At 49.8% G+C, this 25,014-nt stretch overlaps 1 protein-coding gene across 1 annotated transcript; it reads left to right on the top strand.

Moving 5' to 3' along the window:
* The first annotated feature begins 12 nt into the window (after nt 1–12).
* On the top strand, nt 13–22,932 carry LOC148116142 (SLA class II histocompatibility antigen, DQ haplotype C beta chain-like). The gene is made up of 7 exons (XM_087885402.1): nt 13–91; nt 4,636–4,926; nt 9,691–9,965; nt 16,472–16,745; nt 17,713–17,783; nt 22,291–22,591; nt 22,748–22,932. The coding sequence occupies exons 1-7, from the start codon at nt 13–15 to the stop codon at nt 22,930–22,932; spliced, it is 1,476 nt and encodes a 491-aa protein (XP_087741528.1).
* The last annotated feature ends 2,082 nt before the right edge of the window (nt 22,933–25,014 follow it).

Raw genomic sequence — 25,014 nt, 5'->3', positions numbered from 1 at the left:
GGGATTTGGTCCATGCCTGACCCTCACCCTGAAGGGCAGGAAAGGGGAGTCTGTGGGGCTGGAGAGGAAGGGGGTCCTCTGGTGGAGGAAGGTCTTGTTGGGCCAGGAAGTCTGACCCCTGGGAGATCCACCCTGCCTAGGTAGGTCGAGGTCAGGGTGGAGAAATGTATTTGGGGATTTTTCTGACACCTGGAAATGCAACACACGGGATCCAGAATAACAGAGTTGGGAGGGACCTTGGAGGTCATCCAGTCCAACCCCTGCTGAGCAAAATTGAAATATGTATTTCTAACCTATATACCTACACACTGTCTTATTTTTGGAGTTTCTCATCTCCTGTACCATCCGACCTCCTGCAGGTGAGTTTCTCCTCTTCCTCCCTCACCTGAACCCCTCCCCCCCAGTTTCTAAAAACCCTTTAATTCTTCCATTTTCTTTAAAAAAAATCGTTTCTGAACAAATCGAACCACCTCAAACTCTCCCTGCAGGGCCTCCGTGCTCCAGATGAAGGAAAGCCTTGAAATTTCAGATTTTCCTTATGCAAAACTCCAGAGCCTTGGTAGTACAGGGGTTTAAGGCACCCTGTTATTAAGCTGCTTAAGACCAGCTGCCTGCAATTTACTGCTGGTTCGAATCTCTCCAAGGCTCAAGGTTGACTCAGCCTTCCATCCTTTCTAAGGTAGGTGAAATGAGGACCCAGTTTGTGGGGGCAATAAGCTGACTTTGTATAAAATATACAAAAGGATGAAGGCTATTGCTGAGCACATTGTAAGCCGCCCTGAGTCTTCGGAGAAGGGCGGCATATAAATCAAATTAAAAAAAAAAAAAAAGAATGAGGTGCCCTCAAACACCAAAAGAGACACACCCAAAGCACGAAAACTTCCTCCAGGTTCTGGGAGGCTGCAGGAGGGAAGGAGGGGAGGATCCCTGTCTTTGGGGGAGGGGGAGGGAGCACTGCAGGCTCTAAATTGCCCTTCCTGTCCCCTCCCCCCTTTTCCTTCTGACATTTCTGGCTCCCCCCTTTGCTGCCTCCCCCATGGCCGCCCCATCTTCCTCCTGCTCAATAGGAAACCTCTGGAGGGAGGGAGGGAGGGAGGGAGGGAGGGAGGCCTCCCCTTTGATTAACCCCCTAATTAAGTCAATTAGGGACAATTTCCCTCTTCTCCCTGGAGCCCCCCTTGGCAGCCTCATGGCTGAACTCAGACCCCCCCCTTGGAAGTCCCAGGGGAGGAGATGGGGAGGCATCACCTGAGAACCAATGAATCGGGGGGGGGAGGGGGGCTCCATCCCTCTCCAAGAAGTCGGAGAGCCATTTGTCCGGGGTGAGATAAGGGCTCCTGCCTCGGCCAGGGGGGGCTGGACTAGAAGATCTCTAAGGCCCCCTTCAGCCTTTGAGTCTCCCTCTCCCCCTCGGCCCTCCCCCCACCCGAAGCCTTCGGCCCCCCCAGCCCCTCCTGCATAGGGGGAAGGGGGAGAAACCCTGGGACTGTCCTTAAAAGGGGAAGCTGCTGGGGACCCTCCTGGCGCTGGGCTGAACCCCCGATGGGCTCCCCTCCTCCGGTCCTTCAGGGGGATGATTCTCCCCCCCCCCGATTCTCTCCCCCCCCAGCTCACCAGCAGCCCTTCTGGAACTGAAGCCGACCTCTATGCGGTGGGTCAGAAAACCCCACAGCACTTATTGACAACCAGAAGTTTTCCTCTCGGGATTCCTGGACAAGGAACTTGAAATATGAATTTATGACTTTATTACTGGACCTGCTGACTGCAGCAAGAATTCCTCATAGGCAAAAATGGAGAGAAACCTCCATCCCCAGGAGGGACGAAGTGATGGAATGAAAAAGTGGGCAGAGATGGAGAAATAAACTTTTTGACCAGAGGAAAGAACAGAAATAATGTTTTTCTACCTGGAAGCCACTTCTGGACTTTGTGTTGAGGCAGGGGAAAAAAAAGTGAAATCTGGACTTTTGGGATTTATGGATTAAGTTAAATTGTTGGTATAGAAATGGTTAATATTTACTTAGAAAGGAAATAAAAACCGAGGCTCCAATTTCACTTTCTATTTTATTGTGGTGGGAAGAAGTTTTTTTCCTCTCTTTTTTCCTTTTGTCCTTTATCCCCCACTTCTCCTTCGCCTTCCTTTCCCTTCCCCATTTCCCTAAGACTTTTATTTTCTCTTTTATGCCCTTATAATCTTCATGGAGCATCATAAAAAGGAGCCTTTTGTTTTAGGGGCCTTCCTGTTCCATGGTCAAAATACCCAAATCTCATCACGATTCCACTCTAGAGCTGCACAATCAGATGGAAAAAATTCTTCCAAAATGTCACTTTCTATATATTTTTCTGCTGAAAGTAGAGATTGTTCTGCATTATGGCGAAGATGTGGACGTTCTCCGAGGAAAGGAGCGGGAAGCGGAGGAGAAACGGCCGAACTTCATTCTGGGATCTTCATCCGGGGCTGCTTTGCAAGGAAAAGGGGGATCCCGACCCACAGAAAAAAAGGAAGGAAGGAAGGAAAGAAGGAAGGAAGGAAGGAAGGAAGGAAGGAAGGAAGGAAGGAAGGAAGGAAGGAAGGAAGGAAGGAAGGAAAAGAAAGAAAGAAAGAAAGAAAGAAAGAAAGAAAGAAAGAAAGAAAGAAAGAAAGAAAGAAAGAAAGAAAGAGGGAGATTCCTACCCATTTGGGGTTGGGGAATCGGAAGGAGGTGCAGGGGAGACGCGTGTTTCATGGAAGGAAATCGCCCTTTTCTCTTGTGAAGCCGAGAGATCCCTACGGAGAATCCCCCGTGAAGGGGGGGGGGCTGGGGAGAGGATCCGGCTGGATTAGGAGGGATTCCTGCAGATCCTGCGTGGACTGTCAGCTGAGGCTTTTCCTGGCTTCCCTTCGGATTGGGGGGAGCGTGTGACCCCCAAGTCCTGGCTGGCTGTGGGGCTGCCCCTCCCCCCTTGTCATCCAGCGCAGCTGCTGGGGGTCCCTCCTCCCCTTCTGAGCCCCGAAGGACCCTCGAGCTCTGGATCCACTTTGCCCTCCTGGACTCTCCGCAGCTCCACCTTAGGCTCCTTCTGGGCACTCTGGGAACTCAGAGGGCATCTAGTCCAACCCTCCAGGCGCATAAATGGGGATTGTAGGAGAATCCTGGGTGGGTGGGTGGGAAAAGGAAGTCCACGCTCCCCTCCGGAGCCGCTTCTCTCTCTGCGCTGAACTCTCTCCTGCATCGGGCGAAGTCAAGGGAGGCTCTGCCCGGAGACCGATGACGCTGCAGAAGGGAGGATTCCCATTGGTCCTCCTGCTCTTTCTGGACTCTCCCTCTTCCGAAGTCCGAGGAAACCTCCTCCCCCCCTCCAGACCCTCCGATTCCTCCTCTGGGGCTGGGAGCGTCTTTCTCCCCCCTTTGGGGCGCTTGTGGGGAGCCTCCATGGCTTTGGCTGGGCTCCCCCTGATGCTGCTGCTGGGGGCGCTGGCCCGGATCCCCGGGAGCGAAGGGGGGGAGGAGACCCCCGGTAAGGAGGGGGCTGGGCGGGGGAGGAGGGGGCTGGGAAGGGGGAAGGAAGCCGATGGGTCCCCGGAGCCTCCACCGGCCTCCATCTCTGCGTGGTCTCCTCCCCCTTCCTCCCCACATCTCCCCCAGGAGGACCCCTCCCCCCTTCCCCGATTGTAGCCAAGGTGGGGGTCTCAGCCGGGCCCCTCTCTCGCCCCCCCCAGCGTCTGGGTGGGAGGGGGCTGCATGGAAAGAGGAAGGGGAGGAAAAGCGAAAGCGAAAGAGGGAAACTGAGGCATTTTCAGCCCGTAATCCCCAGAAGGGAAAAGAGGCATTTGAGCAAAAGTCTTTTTCCTTCTTCAGAAACTTCACTTTTTCTCCTCAATCTCAGATTGGAGGCTGTGAAGGTCAGGCAAGAGGGGGGTTTACGGCCCTTCATGGGGAGCCTCTGAATTTGGGGAGGAGGCCAAGAACCCTCCAGCCCCCATAATCTCCCACTGCTCTATCGGGACCTGGAGGGAGGGGGGAGTACTGAGGGAGAAGGAGATTGGGGGTCCCCTTTGTGAAGGGGGCTGGAGACCCTCCCTTTCAGGTGCGGGGGTGGCAGGGGGTCTTTTTGGGGAGGGGGAGGGGAAACAGGGGTGATCCCAGAGAATCCTCCAAAGGGAGGGAATTGAGTTGAAGATTCGGGGGAAGAAGGAAATTGGGGGGGGACCCAGGGAGAGTCCGTCCAGATGTCCTCATTGTGGCCCCTCCCCAGATCCCCTCCCAAAGGAAGAGAGAGTGGAGGGGTATGGACATTACTTTCCCTCCAGCCCTCCCCCCATCCTTCCTGCCCCTTGAGATCCAACGTTTCCTGCAGAGAGGAGATCTGCCTGACCAGTTGAGCTTCTGCCTTCCTTTTTTCCACCCTGGGAGGCTGGAGGAGGTCCCTCTCCTCCCTCCCACTTTCTTCCCCCCCCCTCCAGACCCCCCCAGGAAGCCTCCCTTTCTCTCTGGGACTGAGAGAGTTCCCGTTCCCTCCTCCAGGGGGCGTCTTCCCCCAGTCTCTCTCGGAAGGTCCCCTGCCCTGCCCCCTCCTCTTCTACTAGTGGCTGGGAGTGATGGGCCCTGGAGTCCCTCCTGACCGCCTTCCTCCTTCCCCTCCTCCTCCCCTTCGCAGCCCATTTCCTGGCCCAGTATAAGACCGAGTGCCGCTTCCTCAACGGGACGCAGCGGGTGAGGTTCCTGTACAGGTACATCTACGACCGGCAGGAGATCGCCCGCTTCGACAGCGACCTCGGGAAGTTCGTGGCCGTCACGGAGTTTGGGAAGGCGAGTGCGGACTATTGGAACAGGGATGAGCAGTATCTGCAGTACCTGAAGGCCGCAGTGGATTACTCCTGCCTGCACAACTACCAGGTGGAGAGCTTCGAGGCAGCCAAGAGGGAGGAGCGGGCGATTGGCCGGAGAAGTGAGTCTGGGGAGGGAGGGAGGGAGGGGGGGCTCTTCCCTGGGAGGGGGAGGCCAGGACCCCCCTTTCTTTTCCTTTCCTTTCATTTCTTGGGATCCTCCCAGATGGAGATTTTACTCCTCATTTATTTATTTATTTATTCTGCACTCTCAGATTGACAAAATCCTCCTTTTCTTCCCAGGGTCCAGACTCTCCTCCTCTCTGGGATCCCTTGGATCCATTCCCCCCCGCCAAGAAAATCCACCCTAATCTGTTTTTTTTGGGGGGGAGGGGAATCCAGCCAGATCTCACTCTCTCTCTCTCTCTCCTGCTCAATGCAGGCAGTCCTCCACTTACAACAGTTTCTTTAGTGACCGTTGAAAGTTAAAACGGCAGAGAGAAAAAAAATGACTTCTGTTTCTGACACTTAAGACCCTTGCAGCCTCCCCAGGGTCACGTGATCCAAATCCAGGTGCTTGGCAACGGACTCGTACTTGTGACGGTCACAGCATCCCAGAGTCACATGATCTTTTAGCGACCTTCCCACAAGCAAAGTCCACGGGGAAGCCAGGCTTCACTTAACAACCCTGTTACTCATTTAACAACTGCAGTGATTCACTTAATGACTGTGGCAAGAAAGGTCGTAACATGGGGCAACATTCATTGAACAAACGCCTCAATGATTAACGGAAGCAGGCAAGAATTTGTGATCACGATTCAATGCTTAAACCGAGATGTAAAACCCCCAATAACAGGAATCCTGATCGCTTCCGTCTTCCTTCCTGGGGAGGCTCCTGATTTGGGGGGGAGAATCCAAAAACACCCACAAAGCTTAAAACGGAATTTGGGGTCATAAGAAAGAAATTGGGCCTCCATTCAGCCCTGAAGCCTCAGATTCTTTCCTTCTCCCTTCCAGATTCCTTCAATGTTGCCTACATTTCTTTTTCTACATTCTATTTCTTTGCCTAGTAAAAATCTTCTATATTTCTATCCACTGATGGGGTTTCAGAGGCCAAAAGCATTGCGCAAATCAAGGATTTTAGCTGCCCTTGTTGCCATTCCGCCTTTACAGAAAAATAATAACAATAACAATAACAATAATAATAATTTTATTTCTATACCGCCCTTCTCCCGGAGGACTCAAGGCGGTGTACAGCCTATTAAAAGCACAAAGACAGACATCACTTAAAAATAATTAAAATTATTAAATAGTTTCGGCTCAAATTTAAAACCCCCCAAATTTTAAACACCTAATTTAAAATCATTACATTGATAGCCCTGCCTGGCAGAGCAGCAGGGTCTTGAGGGCACAGCGAAATTCACGGAGGTCGGAGATCTTACGCACTTCCGGGGGCAGTTCATTCCACAGGGCTGGGGCTCCCACAGAGAAGGCCCTCCCCCTGGGTGTCGCCAGCCGACATAACTTGGCCGATGGCACCCTGAGGAGACCCTCTCTGTGGGAGCGGACTGGCCGGTGGGAGGCTATCGGTGGCAGAAGACGGTCTTGAGGGTACCCGGGTCCTATGCCAAGGTGGTAACCACCACCTTGAATCGCACCCGGAAGACCACTGGGAGCCAGTGCAGCTCGCGCAGGAGGAGGCGTCACGTGGGCACAATGAGTTGCACCCATAACCACCCGCACGGCCGCATTCTGGACCAGTTGGAGCCTCCGAGTGCTCTTCAAGGGGAGCCCTACATAGAGAGCATTACAGTAGTCCAGCCGGGAGGTGACAAGGGCGAGAGTGACCGTGCGCAAGGCGTCCCTGTCCAAAAAGGGCCGCAACTGGAGGATCAGGCGAACCTGATAAAAAGCCCCCCTGGCCATCATTACTTAAGAACTGGTTAAGTTTAATGTTCCCATTGTAACTCCAGAGATTCTCCAAAATTAACGTCTCACCATAGAATCCAATGAGATCTTTCTTCCATAAGAGGAAAACCTCCAGATCCTAAGAGAGAAAAGCCTCTTGGAGCATTTGCTCCTATTCAATATTTTAGGGGAACCGACAGAGATTTTGCTCTCCACAGATTCAGTCTGGAGGCAAAACTCACTTTCACTCCTAAATTCTTCCCTGCGAAACCTGGGAGGATTTTCAGCTGCCACATAAGATGCATTTGGAAATGTTTTTACTACCAAAGAGGATATTTTCATGGAGATAATAATATTCAGCTATATAATTTGTTTCTGGATGATATTTAAAGTTTATTTTTCCCCTACAAACAGCACAACATTCTTGTCATCTGGCACAGTAGTTGAAATAATTCTCATTCCAATAATATTTCACATAGAGATTTCACCACTTTTATTCATTTATCTAGTGATTTTTGATAACCTCCGAAAGTGCCCCAAGTGCCAATTGTGTTGGTGTTGTGAGTGTGTCTCTTTTGTGGGCCTCTCAGGGCCTCCCTCCCTCCTCCCTCCTTTTGGGGGTCTCTGGGGGGATTTTCCCTTCAGGGAAAGGAGCTTCATTTATTTATTTATTTATTTATTATTCAAACTTCTATACCGCCCTTCTCCTTTCGGACTCAAGGCGGTGAACAGCCAAAATAAAAACATTTATACATAACATTACAATTAAAAATAGATTTAAAATAATTAATAAATTTGGCCCATAATTTAAAACTTGTCAATTTAAAATCAGTATCAAAATTTTAAAACCAACCCTAAAATCAACTGCCCAAAGACTCCAAAGCCCATGCTCCCCTCCTCTTTTCCTCCCTCCCCTCCTTCCTTCCTTCCTTCCTCTGGTTCAGGGACAGGACCAAAATCTCTGTCTGGATAGTTTGTGAAAAACCTTTAGCTCCTCACAAGCTTCATCCACATAAATAGAATGCATTTTTATTATAAATTCAAAACGGTGATCCTGAATTTCATTGTGATTCATATAATTTCTTCTTCATCAAAAGTATCATTTTTACTTCCATGAAAATACTTCAGACAAGAGTCCAATAATTCTCCATTTATTAAAAGAACAGGAATATTCATTAAATTCCGTGTATTTAAAGCCAATTGTTGGTCAGGCTCGTTTAGGAGGCCTGAAATCACAGGATGTTTCTTGAGTCTCTTTGGGGGAATTTTCATGATGTGGGGCAGCTTAAATCTACTTTGTCCTCCTGCTGTTTTAAATCAAGAGGTCTCGATTTGTCTATTAAAATGGATTCCTGGAAGGGCGGAGGGAGAAAGTTGTGTCTCTCGGTAGGTATTTAAAAGGAAAAAAATAAAACCTTTTTCCGATCCAATTAAAATCTCCAGCAACTCCCATCTGGCCAAATTGGCACCCCAAAATCTTCACACTGCAGTCTTGTAAATAAGGAGGTTTGGGATGGGCTATAAAAATAAAAATATAAAAATACCAAATTGCAGCTTTAAAATCTGATCCTTCCATTTTCTTGCTAAAAGACTTTTTTTCTCATCCAAAATTTGCATTTCCTGTTTTTTTTTAAAAAAGGCCATTTTCAGTTTGTAAAGCCTCTGCCTTCTTTTAGCAATTCCACAAAGGCCTTTAATGTCCCAAGAGGCAAATGGGATTTTCCTGGAAAATAAAAACAACTCACACCTGAAATGTTGCTATTTGTCTGCATGGAAACCTGACCAGATCCCAGGTTGGAATTACAAAGAACCATTTAAAAATGGGTTCTTCTTAAGCATCATAGAATTTACTGTTAATAAGAAAATCCCTCAAGAGAAAAAAAAATGGTTAGCAAAGGACTCTGGGCTGGAATGGATCTATGGTCAACTCTCTTGGGGGGCTCATCCAGACTAACCCCCCCCCCATTAATCCATCCAAGAGTTGTGCCAGTTGGAGCATTTGCTGAAGGAGGAGATCAAGATCCCAGATCCCCTCTGGATCCCTTCCCCACTCCCTGCCCCCCTCATCCAGGGCAGAAGCTTCCCTCTGGGAGTCAGAGGGACCCCTCCCCACCTCCTCCCCCAGGAATGGCCGGTTCCTGCGGCTGGGAAGGAGGCCGGCTGGGTGCAGGCAGAGCCTGGTCTGGGGTGGGTCTCCCTCTGAATCCCCCCAAAGCCCCCCCAGGAAGGATCCTTGGGAGAGATCAAGAGATCCCCCAAAACCTCTTCTGCCCTTCCTGCTCTGAAGGGGGGATCCAGGGTCTCTCATCTTCAATGGGGGAGAAACTTTTCCTTCAGGGGATTCTGGCAGTTATGGGGAGCAAAGGGCTGCCCCCCCCCATTGGCCTCCTTTGCTCTGTCCTTCAAAATGCCTCTTTCTCTTGAGGCTGCCTAAAATTGGGGGGTTTTGCAGCCACATCACATTTTGCACTTTTTCCCCTGAAATCTTCTGCTGATTTTTTTTTGTTTATTTCTGCATCTTGTGGCTCCTAAAGGGAGAAAAGGGAAAGTGGAAGGAGAAATTTTCTCTCTCCAAATAAAACTTTTTGAAAAGTGATTGAAACACCAAAGAAAAATGGGACAAATATCTTCTCTTTCTCTTTCTCTTTCTCTTTCTTTCTTTGCTTAGCTTGCTTGATCACCTTCAGGGCTGCTCAGAGGCATTTGGCTCCGTCCTCTCTCCTCTCCTCTATAACCTCCGCATGAAGCCGCTGGGTGAGGCCATCCGTCACCAGGGCTGGAGGTCTCCTCCGTCTGCTGATGTGATAAGGTTTCATCTCCACCTCTGGGGACCCAGGAGATGCTGAGGCTGCCCCCTCGAGGGTCCTGGAGGCTGTGGGGGGAGGGGCTGACTCATGCTGCATCTCTCCTTCCCGTCTTCTGCATCGTTTCTTTCCTGTTGTGTCTCTCATGTGGCTCCTTCTCCTCCTTCCCTCCAGCCAAGCCCACCATCACCATCTCCCCCACCAAGATGGAGCCCTCTTCCCCCAACACCATCCTCCTCTGCACCGCGACTGGCTTTTACCCCGTGGAGATCGAGGTCCAGTGGCTGAAGAACGGGCGGCCGGAGGAGGAGGGCGTGGCCTTTGGGGAGGAGCTCCAGAACGGAGACTGGACCTACCAGCTCCAGGTGATGCTGGAGACCCAGCCCCAACGGGGGGATGTCTACACTTGCAAGGTGGGGCATGCCAGCCTGGAGGCCCCCATCACCGTCCAGTGGGGTAAGCCCCTCCCCTCCCCTCCCTCCCCTCCTGGTCTGGGGACCCCATCCTGCCCTGAGAAGGGAGAGAAACCCTCCATGTGGGGGGAGCCGGAATGGACCCTCCTAGGGGAAGGTGGGCCTGATCCTCCTGCTCAGGTGAGGCTCCTTCTCCTTCCCCAGAGCCCCGTTCCTCCAGCTCTGCCAGGAGCAAACTCTGGACGGGGATCATGGGGGCCGTGATAGGAGTGGCCTTCCTGGCTGTGGGGCTCTTCTCCTACCTGAAGAGCAAGAAAGGTGAGTCTGGGGGGCTGGAGGGGAGGTGGTGGGGAGGGGACCCTCTAGGGGAGGCCTCTCCTCAAGCTTAGCAGGTGGCCAAGAGGGGCCCCTTGAGGAATATTTATGGCAGCTTCTCTTGTTTGAGGGGCTATAAGTGAAGATCACACAACCTATTATGGGCTATCAATGGGGAGGGGGTCGCGCTGAGTCCTCCAGCCCATGAAGGGTCCTGATTGGGTCTTTTTCTCCTTCCAGCAATTCCCATCCAACCTCCTGCAGGTGAGTTTCTCCTTTTCCCCCTCATCTCAATCTTTCGTTAGAGTTTTAGGTGGCCTTTAAAATTCCTTAATTGTTCCTTTTTTTTAAAAAAAACTTGCCTGAACAATAGCTCCTTGTTGTGGATAGAGCAGTTTTTTGGATTTTGGGCAACGTTTCTTTACAGAGATCTTAAAAAGTATTGCAATCAAAAACAAAAGCACACAAAATGCTAAAATCTTGCCCAGAATTTTTCCACGTTTTGGGAAATTGCCAAAGGGGAAGGAAGGGAAGGGAAGGGAAGGAGGGGGCCATTCCTTCACATTCCTCCCTTGGGGAGGGAGCACCCCAGGTTTAAATTCCCCCACATATTTTGTAAGCAACCCACCCATTCTGTTAGGCCACGCCCACCCAGTCACATTACACCCCCCCACCAAGCCACGCCCACAAAACCGGTAGTAACAAATTTTACATTTCACCCCTACTATGCACTGCGGTATTGTAGGCCACTTCAGCAAATGGCAGGAGATCTGCCCAGCTAAATTGCTGATAATTATCATAGCATCTCAGGTATTGTTCTATCATTGCGTTCGCTCGTTCTATACCTCCGTTCGTCCTCGGGTGGGAGGTGGAGCTGAGTCCTTGAGATGAACCTATCAACTTAATGAACTCCCTCCAAAACTTCTCCCTGAACTGCACCCCACCCTCCGGTCCGAGAGGATCCTTCTTGGCACCCCATGCAGACTCATTTGGGTTCATTAGTTGGAACCTGGACAGGCTCTTCTTCCTGACCCCCCTTCTCCTTCTGAGGATTCCCACAATTTCTGGCCAAGTGAGCCCAGGCTCCCCCCTTTGCTGCCACCCCCATCGTAGCCCCGTCTTCTCTCTTCATATGAAGCATCCCAGCCTTTTCCTCCCTGAAATGGGCGGATTCTCTCTCTATGTGTCCCTGCCTGTCAATCACCCCCCTGCAGTGTGGGTCTGCCTTGGGGGTGGGGGATGAAAGGGTAGAAGAATATATTAGTTACAGGAAAAGTGTCTCTTTATATTCTGATTTTCTTCCCCATCTCTTTTTCTACAGCACTCATGAATTAATCCTGCTCTCCGATGCAAAAGGATTATTTTTTATTTAACAGCTGATGACTCTTTGTCCTGTTTGCAACCTGTGAGAAATGGAGGCTGAAGGTGGCAGTTTGTGGGGAGGAGGAGAATGGCAGCCTGGACCTTCTCCTGCTGAGACACACATATACACACCAGCTTCCTTTCAGGGCTGCTCTTTCTTGTGAGGGAGGGGTGGAGACCATCTAGACTGTCCCCAGGGATGCTAGGTGGACCTGTCACTCTGGACCCCTCAACTCTCCAGGCTTTGAACCCACAGCAGCTTCATCTACATTATTCTTCCTCCCACTCACTTCCCTTCCCTTCGCTTTGCTATGAAAGAATAAACTTCAGATGTAAGAAAACCCTGGAATCCTTCCTTCCTTCCTCTTCCTCCTCTTCCTTTTTGCTGCCCCCACAGGAGGCTCCTCCCTCCGCTGCCTCTGGATCCACCATCCAGGCTGCTTTTGGTCCGAAGCCAGAACTGGTTCAGAAGGAGGGTGGGCAGATCCAGGGAGGCGAAGGGGCAGGACCCCCCTTTCTGCTCAGAGGCCCCCTTGCTCTGCTTCCCCTCAAGCCCCCTTTGGAGGAGCAGAAGGGCAGCAGGCACGGTCCTCCCTGAGCATTTGTGGGGAGCCATTGGGGGGCACCCGAGACTCCCCTACATTCACCCAGCCATTTCAGCCATTTCCCTCCTTCACAACTGGAGGGTCCTGCCCCATTTTGGCACCCAATGGCTCCCTCCCTCTTTGGGGCTCAGATTCCAATGGTAGAGAGTCTCCTGCTCGATGGTATAAATGGTGTAGGCCTGAGCAGGAGGTTGGACTAGATGACCTCCAAGGAATCCATCTGAAGCCGTTCCTGGTGCAGAAGACATTGCCACAGAGGGGAAGACCTGCTCTGTGGGAAAAAGGGGGGGAGTTCAATGGGGCAGCCCTAAGTGGAAGACCCCTCCCTTCTCCCCATCACCTCTAGATGCCCCTAGACAGCCCTCCAACTGAGCCTCGCCCCCTCCAGAGGTCATCCAGACTGACTCTGCAGGACTCCAGGGGCCTCCATCACCGAGGCAGAATTTCCCCCTCCCCTTCCTCATCTGGGGTCTTGGGGCTACCACAGGAAAAATAATTATAAGAAATAACCAACAGAAGAAAGACGAAAACCTCCTTCAATGCATTTGGGTTGAGATAAAAGGGGGGAAAAGAGGGATGGGGGAATATTCGGAGCCTCCCAACCAACCAGAGGAAACGGATGAAGTTTCTGTTACTTAGCCGAGGCCCGGAGGAAGCTCCCCCCAAGAGTCATGGGGGGCTTGGACTCCCCTGGCCTCACCTGGGAGGCAGGTTCTGCGCCTGGTGGAAGAGGAAAGAGGCTCCTGGGAAACCCAGCAGACCAGAGGCCGCCTTGAAAGCAGCCCCCCCTCCTTTCCCCCCATACGGGGCCTTTGCCACCAGGGGAGGGGAGACCCTGGACGGGGCCTCCTCCAACCCCCAGGGAGCCTTGAAGGCCGCCCCTCCCCCTCCTCCTCCTGGCCCCTCCGATCCTCTCTCTGGGAGGCTCCGGTCAGCAGAGAAGCCTTTAAGGTTCATCAGAGAGGACCCAGGAGAGAACTAGGGAGACTGTGGCCGGGGCAGAAATTGGAACATATTTAAAGAGGCTACAACAAACGAACAACACACTGATGGGAACAAATACGCTTCTACTGTCTCTTCACAAATAAAAATATTTTAAAAAGAAGGAATATTAGGCAAAGAGTCACTTTTTTCAGTGCCATTGTAACTTCAAATGGTCACTAAATGAGCTGTCATAAGTCAAGGACTCCTTTCTTCAATGGGCTCTAACTGAGGGAGAAAAGGACCAGAGAGCTATACTGAGGTTGTGGGGGGGAAGGGCCCCTTCAGCCACTTCCAATGGGGCAGAGGACCAAGGGGCTGCCCCACCTGCAGACTCAGCCATGGGGCGGAGGAGGAGGAGGAGGAGGGGAGTCCCGGAGCTGCCCTGAGGGAGAATGGAGGCTTAGGGGATGAGATAATTAAGGATACAATGATCGCCTGGGGGAAAAACTTTGGAGACTCAATTCATTTAGAGAAATGGCAGGAGATCTGGTGGGAGAACATGAAATTCGTAGTCTCTACGGCATACAAAGAAAACATCTACAAGATGATATACAGGTGGCATCTTCCCCCCGATAGACCAGCCAAAATGTTGGTCTGAGGAATGCTGGAAATGTGGGTGTGAGCGTGGCACCTATTTCCATCCGTGGTGGACGTGCCCGAAAGCAGGAGAATTCTGGGGGGAAATAAAAAAATGGCTGAATGAGATTTTAAATCAAAAGATCGAATGGCGACCAGAGACACGCCTGCTCGGCTCCAAACCGGGAAATATCAGAAGAGACTCATGGTATCTTGCATTACACATCATCACAGCGGCGAGATTGGCGTACGCTCAACTTTGGAAAAATCAAAATATCCCATCCGAGGAAGCGATTATAAAGAAGATTTTAGACTGTGCGGAAGGAGATAAATTGACTAAAAAAATAAAAGACACCAATATGTTTATCTTGGGAAAAATTCTATAGGTGTCTAGAGAAGAGGAAAATATAACCCAAATTAGATGAGGAATTATATCTATCGAGAAATTTATACTATACAAGAAAAGTGAGGTCGGATAGACCTCATTGCTTTATAAAGATATGCAAGATGTTCTGTCTTCTTCGGATTATGATATAGATATACAGAACCGAATACGAGGTTATTAAGGTCCTGCTTATAGATATGCTTTTTTTCTTTTCTTTTCTTGTTTTGTTTGCTGCTGTTGTGTTGTCTCGTTTGTTATTTATATGATGTGTTGTTCTTCCTTTGTTTTTAATGGGAAATATAAATAAAGATTATTTATTTATTTTATTTATTTTTTCTCCTTCCAGCAACTCCTATCCGATCTCCTGCAGGTGAGTTTCTCCTCTTCCTCCCTCACCTGAACCTCTCCCCCCGCCCCCAGTTTTTAAAAATCCATTAATTCTTCCTTTAAAAAAATTCTTTCTAAACAAATTGAACTACCCTGCCTGGCCTCATTGCTCCAGACGAAGGAAAGCCTTGAAATTTCAGCCAGATTTTCCTTACGCAAAACTCCTCCATGAGGTGCCCTCAAACACCAAAACAGACACACACAAAGCACGAAAACTTCCTCCAGGTCCTGGGAGGCTGCAGGAGGGAAGGGGGGGGGAGGATCCCTGTCATTGGGGGAGGGGGAGGGAGCCCTGCAGGTCAAAGGGCATCTAGTCCGCCCCTCCAGTCCAGGCGCCCAGAGAAAGGGAGATTGGAGGAGAATCATGGGGAGTGGGCGGGGGGGGGCACAAAAGGAAGAGGAGATTCTCCTCCGGAGCTGGCATGAAAGACCCCCCAGATTGCAGCCCCCCAAGACTGAAGGGATCCCCCTCCCCCACTTTCTCCGCTTCTCTCTCTGCGCAGAACTCTCTCCTGCATCGGGCGAAGTCAAGGGAGGCTCTGCCCGGAGACCGATGACGCTGCAGAAGGGAGGATTCCCATTGGTCCTCCTGCTCTTTCTGGACTCTCCCTCTTCCGAAGTCCTAGGAAAACTCCTCCCCCCCTCCAGACCCTCCGATTCCTCCTCTGGGGCTGGGAGCGTCTTTCTCCCCCCTTTGGGGCGCTTGTGGGGAGCCTCCATGGCTTTTCCTGGGCTCCCCCTGATGCTGCTGCTGGGGGCGCTGGCCCGGATCCCCGGGAGCGAAGGGGGGGAGGAGACCCCCGGTAAGGAGGGGGCTGGGCGGGGGAGGAGGGGGCTGGGAAGGGGGAAGGAAGCCTCCAGCAGCCTCGATCTCTGCGTGGTCGCCTCCCCCTTCCTCCCCACAGCCCCCCCCCAGGAGGACGGAGAGGGACCCTAATCCTAACCCTTCCCCCATGTAGCCAGGTGGGGGTGGCAGCCTCTCCTGTGCCTGGGTGGGAGGGGGCTGCAGGGAAAGAGGACGGGGAGGAAAAGCGAAAGAGGGAAACTGAGGCATTTTCAGCCCTGAATCCCCAGAAGGGAAAAGAGGCATTTGAGCAAAAGTCTTTTTCCTTCTTCACAAACTTCACTTTTTCTCCTCAATCTCAACTTTGAGGCTGTGAAGGTCAGGCAAGAGGGGGGCTTCGGGCCCTTCTGGGGAGCCCCTGAATTTGGGCAGGAGACACAGAACACCCCCCACCCACATAATCCCCCTGGAGGGGAGGGGGAAGGGAGGGTGGAGGATGTTGGGGGTCTTTTGTGAAGGGGGCAGGAGACCCTCCCTTTGAGAGGCTCTTGGGGGTCTTTTGGGGGAGGGGGAGAGGAAAGGGGGGTGATCCTCCACGGTCACCCAAAGGGAGGGAGCTGGGCTGAAGATTGGGGGGAAGAAGAAAGGGGAGGAGAGACGGAGGGAATGTGAAGACTGAAGGGCTGTGAGACCCCAGGAAAGTCGGTCTAGATGTCCTCATTGTGGCCCCTCCCCAGATCCCCTCCCCAGGAAGGAAGAGAGAGTGGGGGGGGATGGAAGCTACTTTCCCTCCAGCCCCCCCCCTCCTTCCTGCCCCTTTGGATCCAACCTTCCCTGCAGAGACTGAATGGGATCGCTGGACCGGTTGAGCTTCTGCCTGCCTTTTCCCACCCCTCCCCCTCTTCCCTCCCCTCCCCCCTCCAGACCCCCCAGGAAGCCTCCCTTCCTCTCTGGGACTGAGAGAGTTCCCGCTCCCTCCTCCAGGGGGCGTCTTCCGCCAGGACCTGAAAGGAAGGACTCCCGTAACTCCCCCTTCCCACGTGGGTCCCCCCTCCTCTCCCAGTGGCTGGGAACGATGGGCCCTGGAGTCCCTCCTCACGGCCTTCCTTCCCTCCTCCTCCCTGCAGCCCATTTCCTGCACCAGAGGAAGGCCGAGTGCTACTTCCTCAACGGGACGCAGCGGGTGAGATACCTTTACAGGGAGTTCTACGACCGGCAGGAGACCGACTACTTTGACAGCGACCTCGGGAAGTTCGTGGCCGTCACTCCGTTGGGGAAGCCCGATGTGGACGCTTGGAACAGGGATGAGCAGCTCCTGCACTACCGGAAGGCCGAAGTGGATTCCATCTGCCGGCACAACTACCGGGCGTTGAACTTCGAGGCGGCCAAGGCGGAGGAGCGGGTGGTTGGCCGGAGAGGTGAGTCGGGGGGGGAGGGAGGGAGGGGGAGGCTAGGACCCCCCTTTCCTTTCCTTTCCTTTCCTTTCCTTTCCTTTCCTTTCACTCCTTTCGATCCTCCCGGATGGAGGTTTTGCTCCTCATTTATTTATTTATTTATTCTGCACTCTCAGATGGACAAAATCTTCTTCCCAGGCTCCAAACTCTCCTCCTGCCTGGAATCTGGGATCCCTTCGATCCATTCCCCCTCCCAACAAGAAAATCCACCCAAATAAGTTTTTTTGGGGGGGGCCTGGAGAATCCAGCAAGGTCTCTCTCTCTCTCTCCTGCTCAATGCAGGCAGTCCTCCACTTAACAACATTTCATTTAGTGACCATTGAAAGTTACAACAGCAGTGAAAAACAGACTTATGACTTTTTTTCACACTTACGACCGTTGGAGCCTCCCCAGGGTCACGTGGTCAAAATCCAGGTGCTTGGCAACGGACTCATACTTGTGACGGTCACAGCGTCCCGGAGTCACGTGATCCCCTTTTGCGACCTTCCGATAAGCAAAGTCCGTGGGGAAGCTGGATTCACTTAACAACCCTGCTACTCATTTAACAACTGCAGTGATTCACTTAATGACTATGGCAAGAAAGGTCGTAACATGGGGCAACATTCATTGAACAAAGGTCTCACTTAGCAACAGAAATCTTGGGCTCAATTGTGGTCCTAAGTCGAGGACTCCCTGTATCTACATATATATTTCTCTCTATCCCTGATTCATTTCTATCCTATTCTGGAACCTCCCGTCTCCCTCCCTCTTCCCACCCAGAAGCCCCTCCCTCTCTTCCTCTGCTCCAGAAATGCTGCTTTTGGGCACTTTGGGATAAAAAAATGTGAGTTTTTTTTAACCTGAAATAATAATAATAAAAGAATGGAATCTCTTCCACCTGTCGACCCCTTTCTATGGATCTTCTGCTTTTTTTTCGTCTTTCGTCATTCAGAGTCATTTCCAGTCCTGCAGCTTTTCAATCCAATAAAGAAACAAATGAGTAACGGAAGCAGCTTAGAATTTGTAATCATGATTCAATCCTTAAACTGAGATGTAAAAACCCCAATGAATTGAATCCTGATCGCTTCCGTCTTCCTTCCTGGGGAGGCTCCTGATTTGGGAGGAGAGAGTCCAAAAACACCAACAAACCTTAAAACTGAATTTGGGGTCCTAAGAAAGAAATTGGGCCTCCATTCAGCCCTGAAGCCTCAGATTCTTTCCTTCTCTCTTCCAGATTCCTTCAAAATTGCCTACATTTCTTTTTCTCATTTTATTTCTTTGTCTAATAAAAATATTATCTATTTCTATCGACTGATAGGGTTTCAGAGGCCAACAATTGCGCAAATCAAGGATTTTAGCTGCCCTTTTTGCCATTCAGCCTTTACAGAAAAATTATATTCCTTTATTCTAATCAGAGAAGTCTTGAAAGCATCATAACTTAAGAACTGGTTAAGTTGAATGTTCCCATTGTGACTCCAGAGATTCTCCAAAAATAACGTCTCACCATAGAATCCAATAAGATCTTCCATAAGAGGAAAACCTCCAGATCCTAAGAGAGAAAAGCCTCTTGGAGCATTTGCTCCTTCCGGAAATTATTGAATGTTTTAGAGGAACCGACAGAGATTTTGCTCTCCACATATTCAGTCTGTACCCTTGCCAGGTGTCCACTATTTGAGCGGACAGTCCGCTTTTTTCACATTATGTTCACTATTTTTTTTCACAAAATAGTGGACATTTTTTTTATTCAAAAGCTTTATGGTGAAATGGTACGTAATCTAAAGCTGTACAGTCTAAGAGAATAAGGATAGGAGAATCGCGTCTTGTCTTTTTTTTTCATAAGTTAGAATGAGACAAAGATCGAATATCCATTGAGCTCGATTCTCCGAAAAAATTAATGATGAGATTAAAATAAAAATATATTATAAAATTATGTACAGTTCACATTTTTTAAATGTATTGTAGCTTGTGTCGACTGACCTAAAATGGCGTCGAGTGATGAGAGTGACAGCGGCGAGATTTCGAATTCTTTAAAACGAAAGAGAGGAGTGTGCAAATACACCAAAGACTGGGAAGCTACTTTTGCATGGATTACCAACAACGAAACCGACAGAACAAATATGACGGCCTACTGTAAATTGTGTCAGAAATCGTTCACAATTGAATATAATGGTATAAAAGCTGTCACACAGCATGCAAGCACAGAAAATCATTTAAATAAGGAGAAAATAGCTTCCAGCAACAAGTGAATCAATTCGTTTTTCATTGTTAAAGACTCCTCTTTCAGTGAGAAAGTGACTGTAGCTGAAATGGCTGAAACTTACCATGGGATCAAACACCATATTTCTTTCCTGGCTCAAGATTGCGGTATTAAGTTAATGAAGCAAATTTTTGATGATTCAGAAATTGTAAAAAAGATGTCTTGTGGAAGAACCAAATCATCAGCTATTGTCAATGAGGTTTTGTATCCTTTTTCTATTGAGTTGGTTCTCAATAATCTTAAAACTGGAATTCCATTTTCTCTCTCCACTGACGCATCAAACAAGGGAAATCGCAAAATGTATCCCATTGTTGCACAATATTTTACTTGTGAAGAAGGACTGTGTGTGAAAATTTTAGACTTTTATGAGGATTCTTTCGAAGATTCTACATCAATAAAAAATCAGCTGTGTCGAGTTCTTAGTGATAACGAATTGGAAATAAATAATGTTTCAGCTTACTCAGCAGATAATGCATTGGTCAATTATGGAGTGAACAAATCTGTTTACCAAAAATTATTGCTGGAAAATGACAATATTGTAGCTGCTCATTGCAATAATCACATTTTACACAACAGCGCAAAAAATGCATTAAAGCAGTTATCTTTTGATATCGAAAACGTAGTGCTGAAGGTTTTTGCCGAATTTTCGAATTCTGCGAAGAAACGAGAAGAGTTGAAATCATTTTTTGAGTTTTGCGAGTCAGAATTCCATGAAGTTTTGCGCCATGTTCCAACACGTTGGTTAAGTTTGTTTAAAGCGGTCGAAAGACTTCTTTTAAACTGGATACCTCTAAAATCGTATTTTATTTCTCTTGGATCTGATGAGTGCCATAAGGTTATCTGGAACCTTATTTCGGATCAGGAAAATGAACTCGCAAAGTTTATATTATATTTATTGTTCTTTATTGTTCTTTATTGTTAGTCTTGAGCCAAATATACCATTTATTCCATATATAATAATCTCTCTCTTCTTTTTCCTTAATTTCTTTTCTTAATCTGTCAATCTCAGCGCATTCTAAGATCTTATCTATCAGTTCTTCCTCCATTGGGAGTTTTTCCTGTTTCCAATTTTTTGCATATGTTATTCGTGCTGCTGTTAAGATGTGTAGCATCAAATATTATATTTCTTTGGAGTATTTTGTAAAAATTCCTAACAAGACTGTTTCTGGCTTCCTTTCTATTTGCTATTTTGTTATTTGTTCTATCCATTTCTTAATGTTTGACCAATTTTTTTTTGCTGCCAGGCACGTCCACCATAGATGATAATATGTTCCTTGAGATTTCTTACATTTCCAACATGTTGCCCTATTGTTTGGGTGTATCTTTGCCAGTCTTGTCGGTGACAGATGCCATCTGTAGAACATCTTCAACTGATTTTCCTTGTATGCCACCGCTAGTGTTAATTTTGCATTCTGTATTTTGTACTCCTGCTGTTTTAAATCAAGAGGTCTATTAAATGGAATTCCTGGATGGGCAGAGGGAGAAAGTTGTGTCTCTCCGTAGATATTTAAAAAGAAAAAAAAATTCTGATCCAATTAAAATCTCCAGCAACTCCCATCTGGCCAAATAGGAACCCCAAAATCTCCACACTGCAGTCTTGTAAATAATGAGGTTTGGGATGGGCTATAAAAATAAAAATGGAAAAATACCAAATTGCAGCTTTAAAATCTGATCCTTCCATTTTCTTGCTAAAAGTCTTTTTCTCATCCAAAATTTGCATTTTCTGTTGAAAAAAAAAAGGCCATTTTCAGTTTGTAAAGCCTCTGCCTTCTTTTAGCAATTTCCACAAAGGCCTTTAATGTCCCAAGAGGCAAATGGGATTTTCCTGAAAAAAGAAAACAACTCACACCTGAAATGTTGCTATTTGTCTACGTGGAAACCTGACCAGATCCCAGGTTGAAATTACAAATAACCATTTAAAAATGGGTTCTTCTTAAGCATTATAGAATTTACTGTTAATAAGAAAATCCCTCAACAGAAAAAAAAATGGTTAGCATTTAGGACTCTGGGCTGGAATGGATCTATTGTCAACTCTCTTGGGGGGCTCATCCAGACTAACCCCCCCCCATTAATCCATCCAAGAGTTGTGCCAGTTGGAGCATTTGCTGAAGGAGGAGATCCAGATCCAAGATCCCCTCTGGATCCCTTCCCCACTCCCTGCCCCCCTCATCCAGGGCAGAAGCTTCCCTCAGGGAGTCAGAGGGACCCCTCCCCACCTCCTTCCCCAGGAATGGCCGGTTCCTGCGGCTGGGAAGGAGGCCGGCTGGGTGCAGGCAGAGCCTGGTCTGGGGTGGGTCTCCCTTTCAATCCCCCCAAAGCCCCCCCAGGAAGGATCCTCGAGAGAGATCATGAGATCCCCCAAAACCTCTTCCGTCCTTCCTGCTCTGAAGGGAGGATTCAGGGTCTCTCATCTTCAATGGGGGAGAAACTTTTCCTTCAGGGGATTCTGGCAGTTATGGGGAGCAAAGGGCTGCCCCCCCCCATTGGGCTCCTTTGCCCTGTCCTTCAAAATGCCTCTTTCTGTTGAGGCTGCCTAAAATTGGGGGTTTTGCAGCCACATCACATTTTGCACTTTTCCCCCTGAAATCTTCTGCTGATTTTTTGTTCTGATTTTTTGCTGATTCTTTCTTTCTCTTGGCAACCTTGGTTGATCACCATCAGGGCTGCTCAGAGGCATTTGGCTCCGTCCTCTCTCCTCTCCTCTATAACCTCCGCATGAAGCCGCTGGGTGAGGCCATCCGTCACCAGGGCTGGAGGTCTCCTCCGTCTGCTGATGTGATAAGGTTTCATCTCCACCTCTGGGGACCCAGGAGATGCTGAGGCTGCCCCCTCGAGGGTCCTGGAGGCTGTGGGGGGAGGGGCTGAGTGGGGGATTAGGGGCTTCGGCTGAACCCTGGAAAGGCCAAAGGGCTTTGGGTGTTGGGAGCCCCAAGATGGGAGACTTTAACCAACTTCCTTCTGGGTGGAGCTGCATTGTCCCAGAGACCCAGTTGGCAATTCTGGAGATTCTCCTGGACTCCCGGAGAGCAGGTGGCCGTCACGGCTAGGAGAGTGTCTGTAAGACTTTGGGTTAGTTGTGGCCACTTTGGCAAATAAATTTAATAAATAACTAAGTTTACTAAACAAACAAATAAACAAATGTTGTGGTATTAGACCTAATTAAAAATCTGGTTTCATTTTCAACGAGATCCCAAGAATCATCCGACTCGTGCTGCGTCTGTCCTTCCCGTCTTCTGCGTCATTTCTTTCCTGTTGTGTCTCTCATGTGCCTCCTTCTCCTCCTTCCCTCCAGCCAAGCCCACCGTCTCCATCTCCCCCACCAAGATGGAGCCCTCTTCCCCCAACACCATCCTCCTCTGCACCGCGACCGGCTTTTACCCCGTGGAGATCGAGGTCCAGTGGCTGAAGAACGGGCGGCTGGAGGAGGAGGGCGTGGCCTTTGGGGAGGAGCTCCAGAACGGAGACTGGACCTACCAGCTCCAGGTGATGCTGGAGACCCAGCCCCAACGGGGGGATGTCTACACTTGCAAGGTGGAGCATGCCAGCCTGGAGGCCCCCATCACCGTCCAATGGGGTAAGCCCCTCCCTCCCTCCCCTCCTGGTCTGGGAACTCCCATCCTGCCCTGAGAAGGGGGAGAAACCCACCCCATGGGGAGAGCTGGGATGGAGCCTCCTGGGGGAAGGTGGGCCTGATCCTCCTGCTCAGGTGAGGCTCCTTCTCCTTCTCCAGAGCCCCGTTCCTCCAGCTCTGCCAGGAGCAAACTCTGGACGGGGATCATGGGGGCCGTGATAGGAGTGGCCTTCCTGGCTGTGGGGCTCTTCTCCTACCTGAAGAGCAAGAAAGGTGAGTCTGGGGGGCTGGAGGGGAGGTTGTGGGGAGGGGACCCTCTAGGGGAGGCCTCTCCTCAAGCTTAGCAGGTGGCCAAGAGGGGCCCCTTGAGGAATGTTTATGGGAACTTCTGTTCTTGGAGGGGCTATAAGTGAAGATCACACAACCTATGATGGGCTATCAATGGGGAGGGGTCCCGCTGAGTCCTCCAGCCCACGAAGGGTCCTGATTGGGTCTTTTTCTCCTTCCAGCAACTCCCATCCAACCTCCTGCAGGTGAGTTTCTCCTCTTCCCCCTCATCTCAACCCCTCCTAAGAGTTATAGGTGGCTTTTAAAATTCCTCAATTGTTCCTTTAAAAAAAAAAAAAAAAAAAACTTGCCTGAACAATATCTCCTTGTTGTGGATAAGAGCAGTTTTTTGGATTTTGAGCAACGTTTCCTTACAGAGATCTGAAAATGTATTGCAATCAAAAACAAAAGCACACAGAAATGCTAAAATCTTGCCCAGAATTTTTCCAAGTTTTGGGAAATTGCAAAAGGGAAGGGAAGGGAAGGGGGGGCATTCCTTCCCATTCCTCCCTTGGGGAGGGAGCATCCCAGGTTTAAATTCCCCCACGCATTTTGTAAGCAACCCACCCATTCTGTTAGGCCACGCCCACCCAGTCACATCCCCCCACCAAGCCACGCCCACAGAACCAGTAGTAACAAATTTTACATTTCACCCCTACTATGCACTGTGGTATTGTAGGCCACTTCAGCAAATGGCAGGAGATCTGCCCAGCTAAATTGCTGATAATTAACGTAGCATCTCAGGTATTGTTCTGTCATTGCGTTCGCTCGTTCTCTACCTCCGTTCGTCCTCGGGTGGGAGGTGGAGCTAAGTCCTTGAGATGAACCTATCAACTTAATGAACTCCCTCCAAAACTTCTCCCTGAACTGCACCCCACCCTCCGGTCCGAGAGGATCCTTCTTGGCTCACCATACAGACTCCTTTGGGTTCATTAGTTGGAACCTGGACAGGCTCTTCTTCCTGACCCCCCTTCTCCTTGTGAGGATTCCCACAATTTCTGGCCAAGTGAGCCCAGGCTGCCCCCTTTGCTGCCACCCCCATCGTAGCCCCGTCTTCTTTCTTCATATGAAGCATCCCAGCCTTTTCCTCCCTGAAATGGGCGGATTCTCTCTCTATGTGTCCCTGCCTGTCAAGCACCCCCCTGCAGTGTGGGCCTGCCTTGGGGGTGGGGGATGAAAGGGAAGAAGAGTTTATTATTTACAGCAAAAGTGTCTCTTTATATTCTGATTTTCTTCCCCATCTCTTTTTCTACAGCACTCATGAATTAATCCTGCTCTCTGATGCAAAAGCATATTTTTTATTTAACAGCTGAAGACTCTTTGTCCTGTTTGCAACCTGTGAAAAATGGAGGCTGAAGGTGGCAGTTTGGGGGAGGAGGAGAATGGCAGCCTGGACCTTCTCCTGCTGAGACACACATACACCCCAGCTTCCTTTCAGGGCCTCTCTTTCTTGTGAGGGAGGGGTGGAGACCATCTAGACTGTCCCCAGGGATGCTAGGTGGACCTGTCACTCCAGACCCCTCAACTCTCCTGGCTTTGAACCCACAGCAGCTTCATCTACATTATTTTTCCTCCCACTCACTTCCCTTCCCTTCGCTTTGCTATAAAAGAATAAACTTCAGATGTAAGAAAACCCTGGAATCCTCCCTTCCTCTTCCTCCTCTTCCTTTTTGCTGCCCCTGCAGGAGGCTCCTCCCTCCGCTGCCTCTGGATCCACCATCCAGGCTACTTTGGGTCCGAAGCCAGAACTGGTTCAGGAGGAGGGTGGGCAGATCCAGGGAGGCGAAGGGGCAGGACCCCCCTTTCTGCTCAGAGGCCCCCTTGCTCTGCTTCCCCTCAAGCCCCCTTTGGAGGAGCAGAATGCCAGCAGACACGGTCCTCCCTGAGCATTTGTGGGGAGCCATTGGGGGGCACCCGAGACTCCCCTACATTCATTCAATCTCCTGCTCGATGGTATAAATGGTGTAGGCTTGAGCAGGAGGTTGGACTAGATGACCTCCAAGGAATCCATGTGAAGCCGTTCCTGGTGCAGAAGACATTGCCACGGAGGGGAAGACCTACTCTCTGGGAAAAAGGGGGGGAGTTCAATGGGGCAGCCC

Source organism: Pantherophis guttatus, chromosome 2, assembly GCF_059756535.1.
Source record: "Pantherophis guttatus breed Tessera chromosome 2, ASM5975653v1, whole genome shotgun sequence".
In the NCBI taxonomy this organism is placed as follows: Eukaryota; Metazoa; Chordata; class Lepidosauria; order Squamata; family Colubridae; genus Pantherophis; species Pantherophis guttatus.
This window is presented reverse-complemented; position numbering and strand designations above follow the sequence as displayed.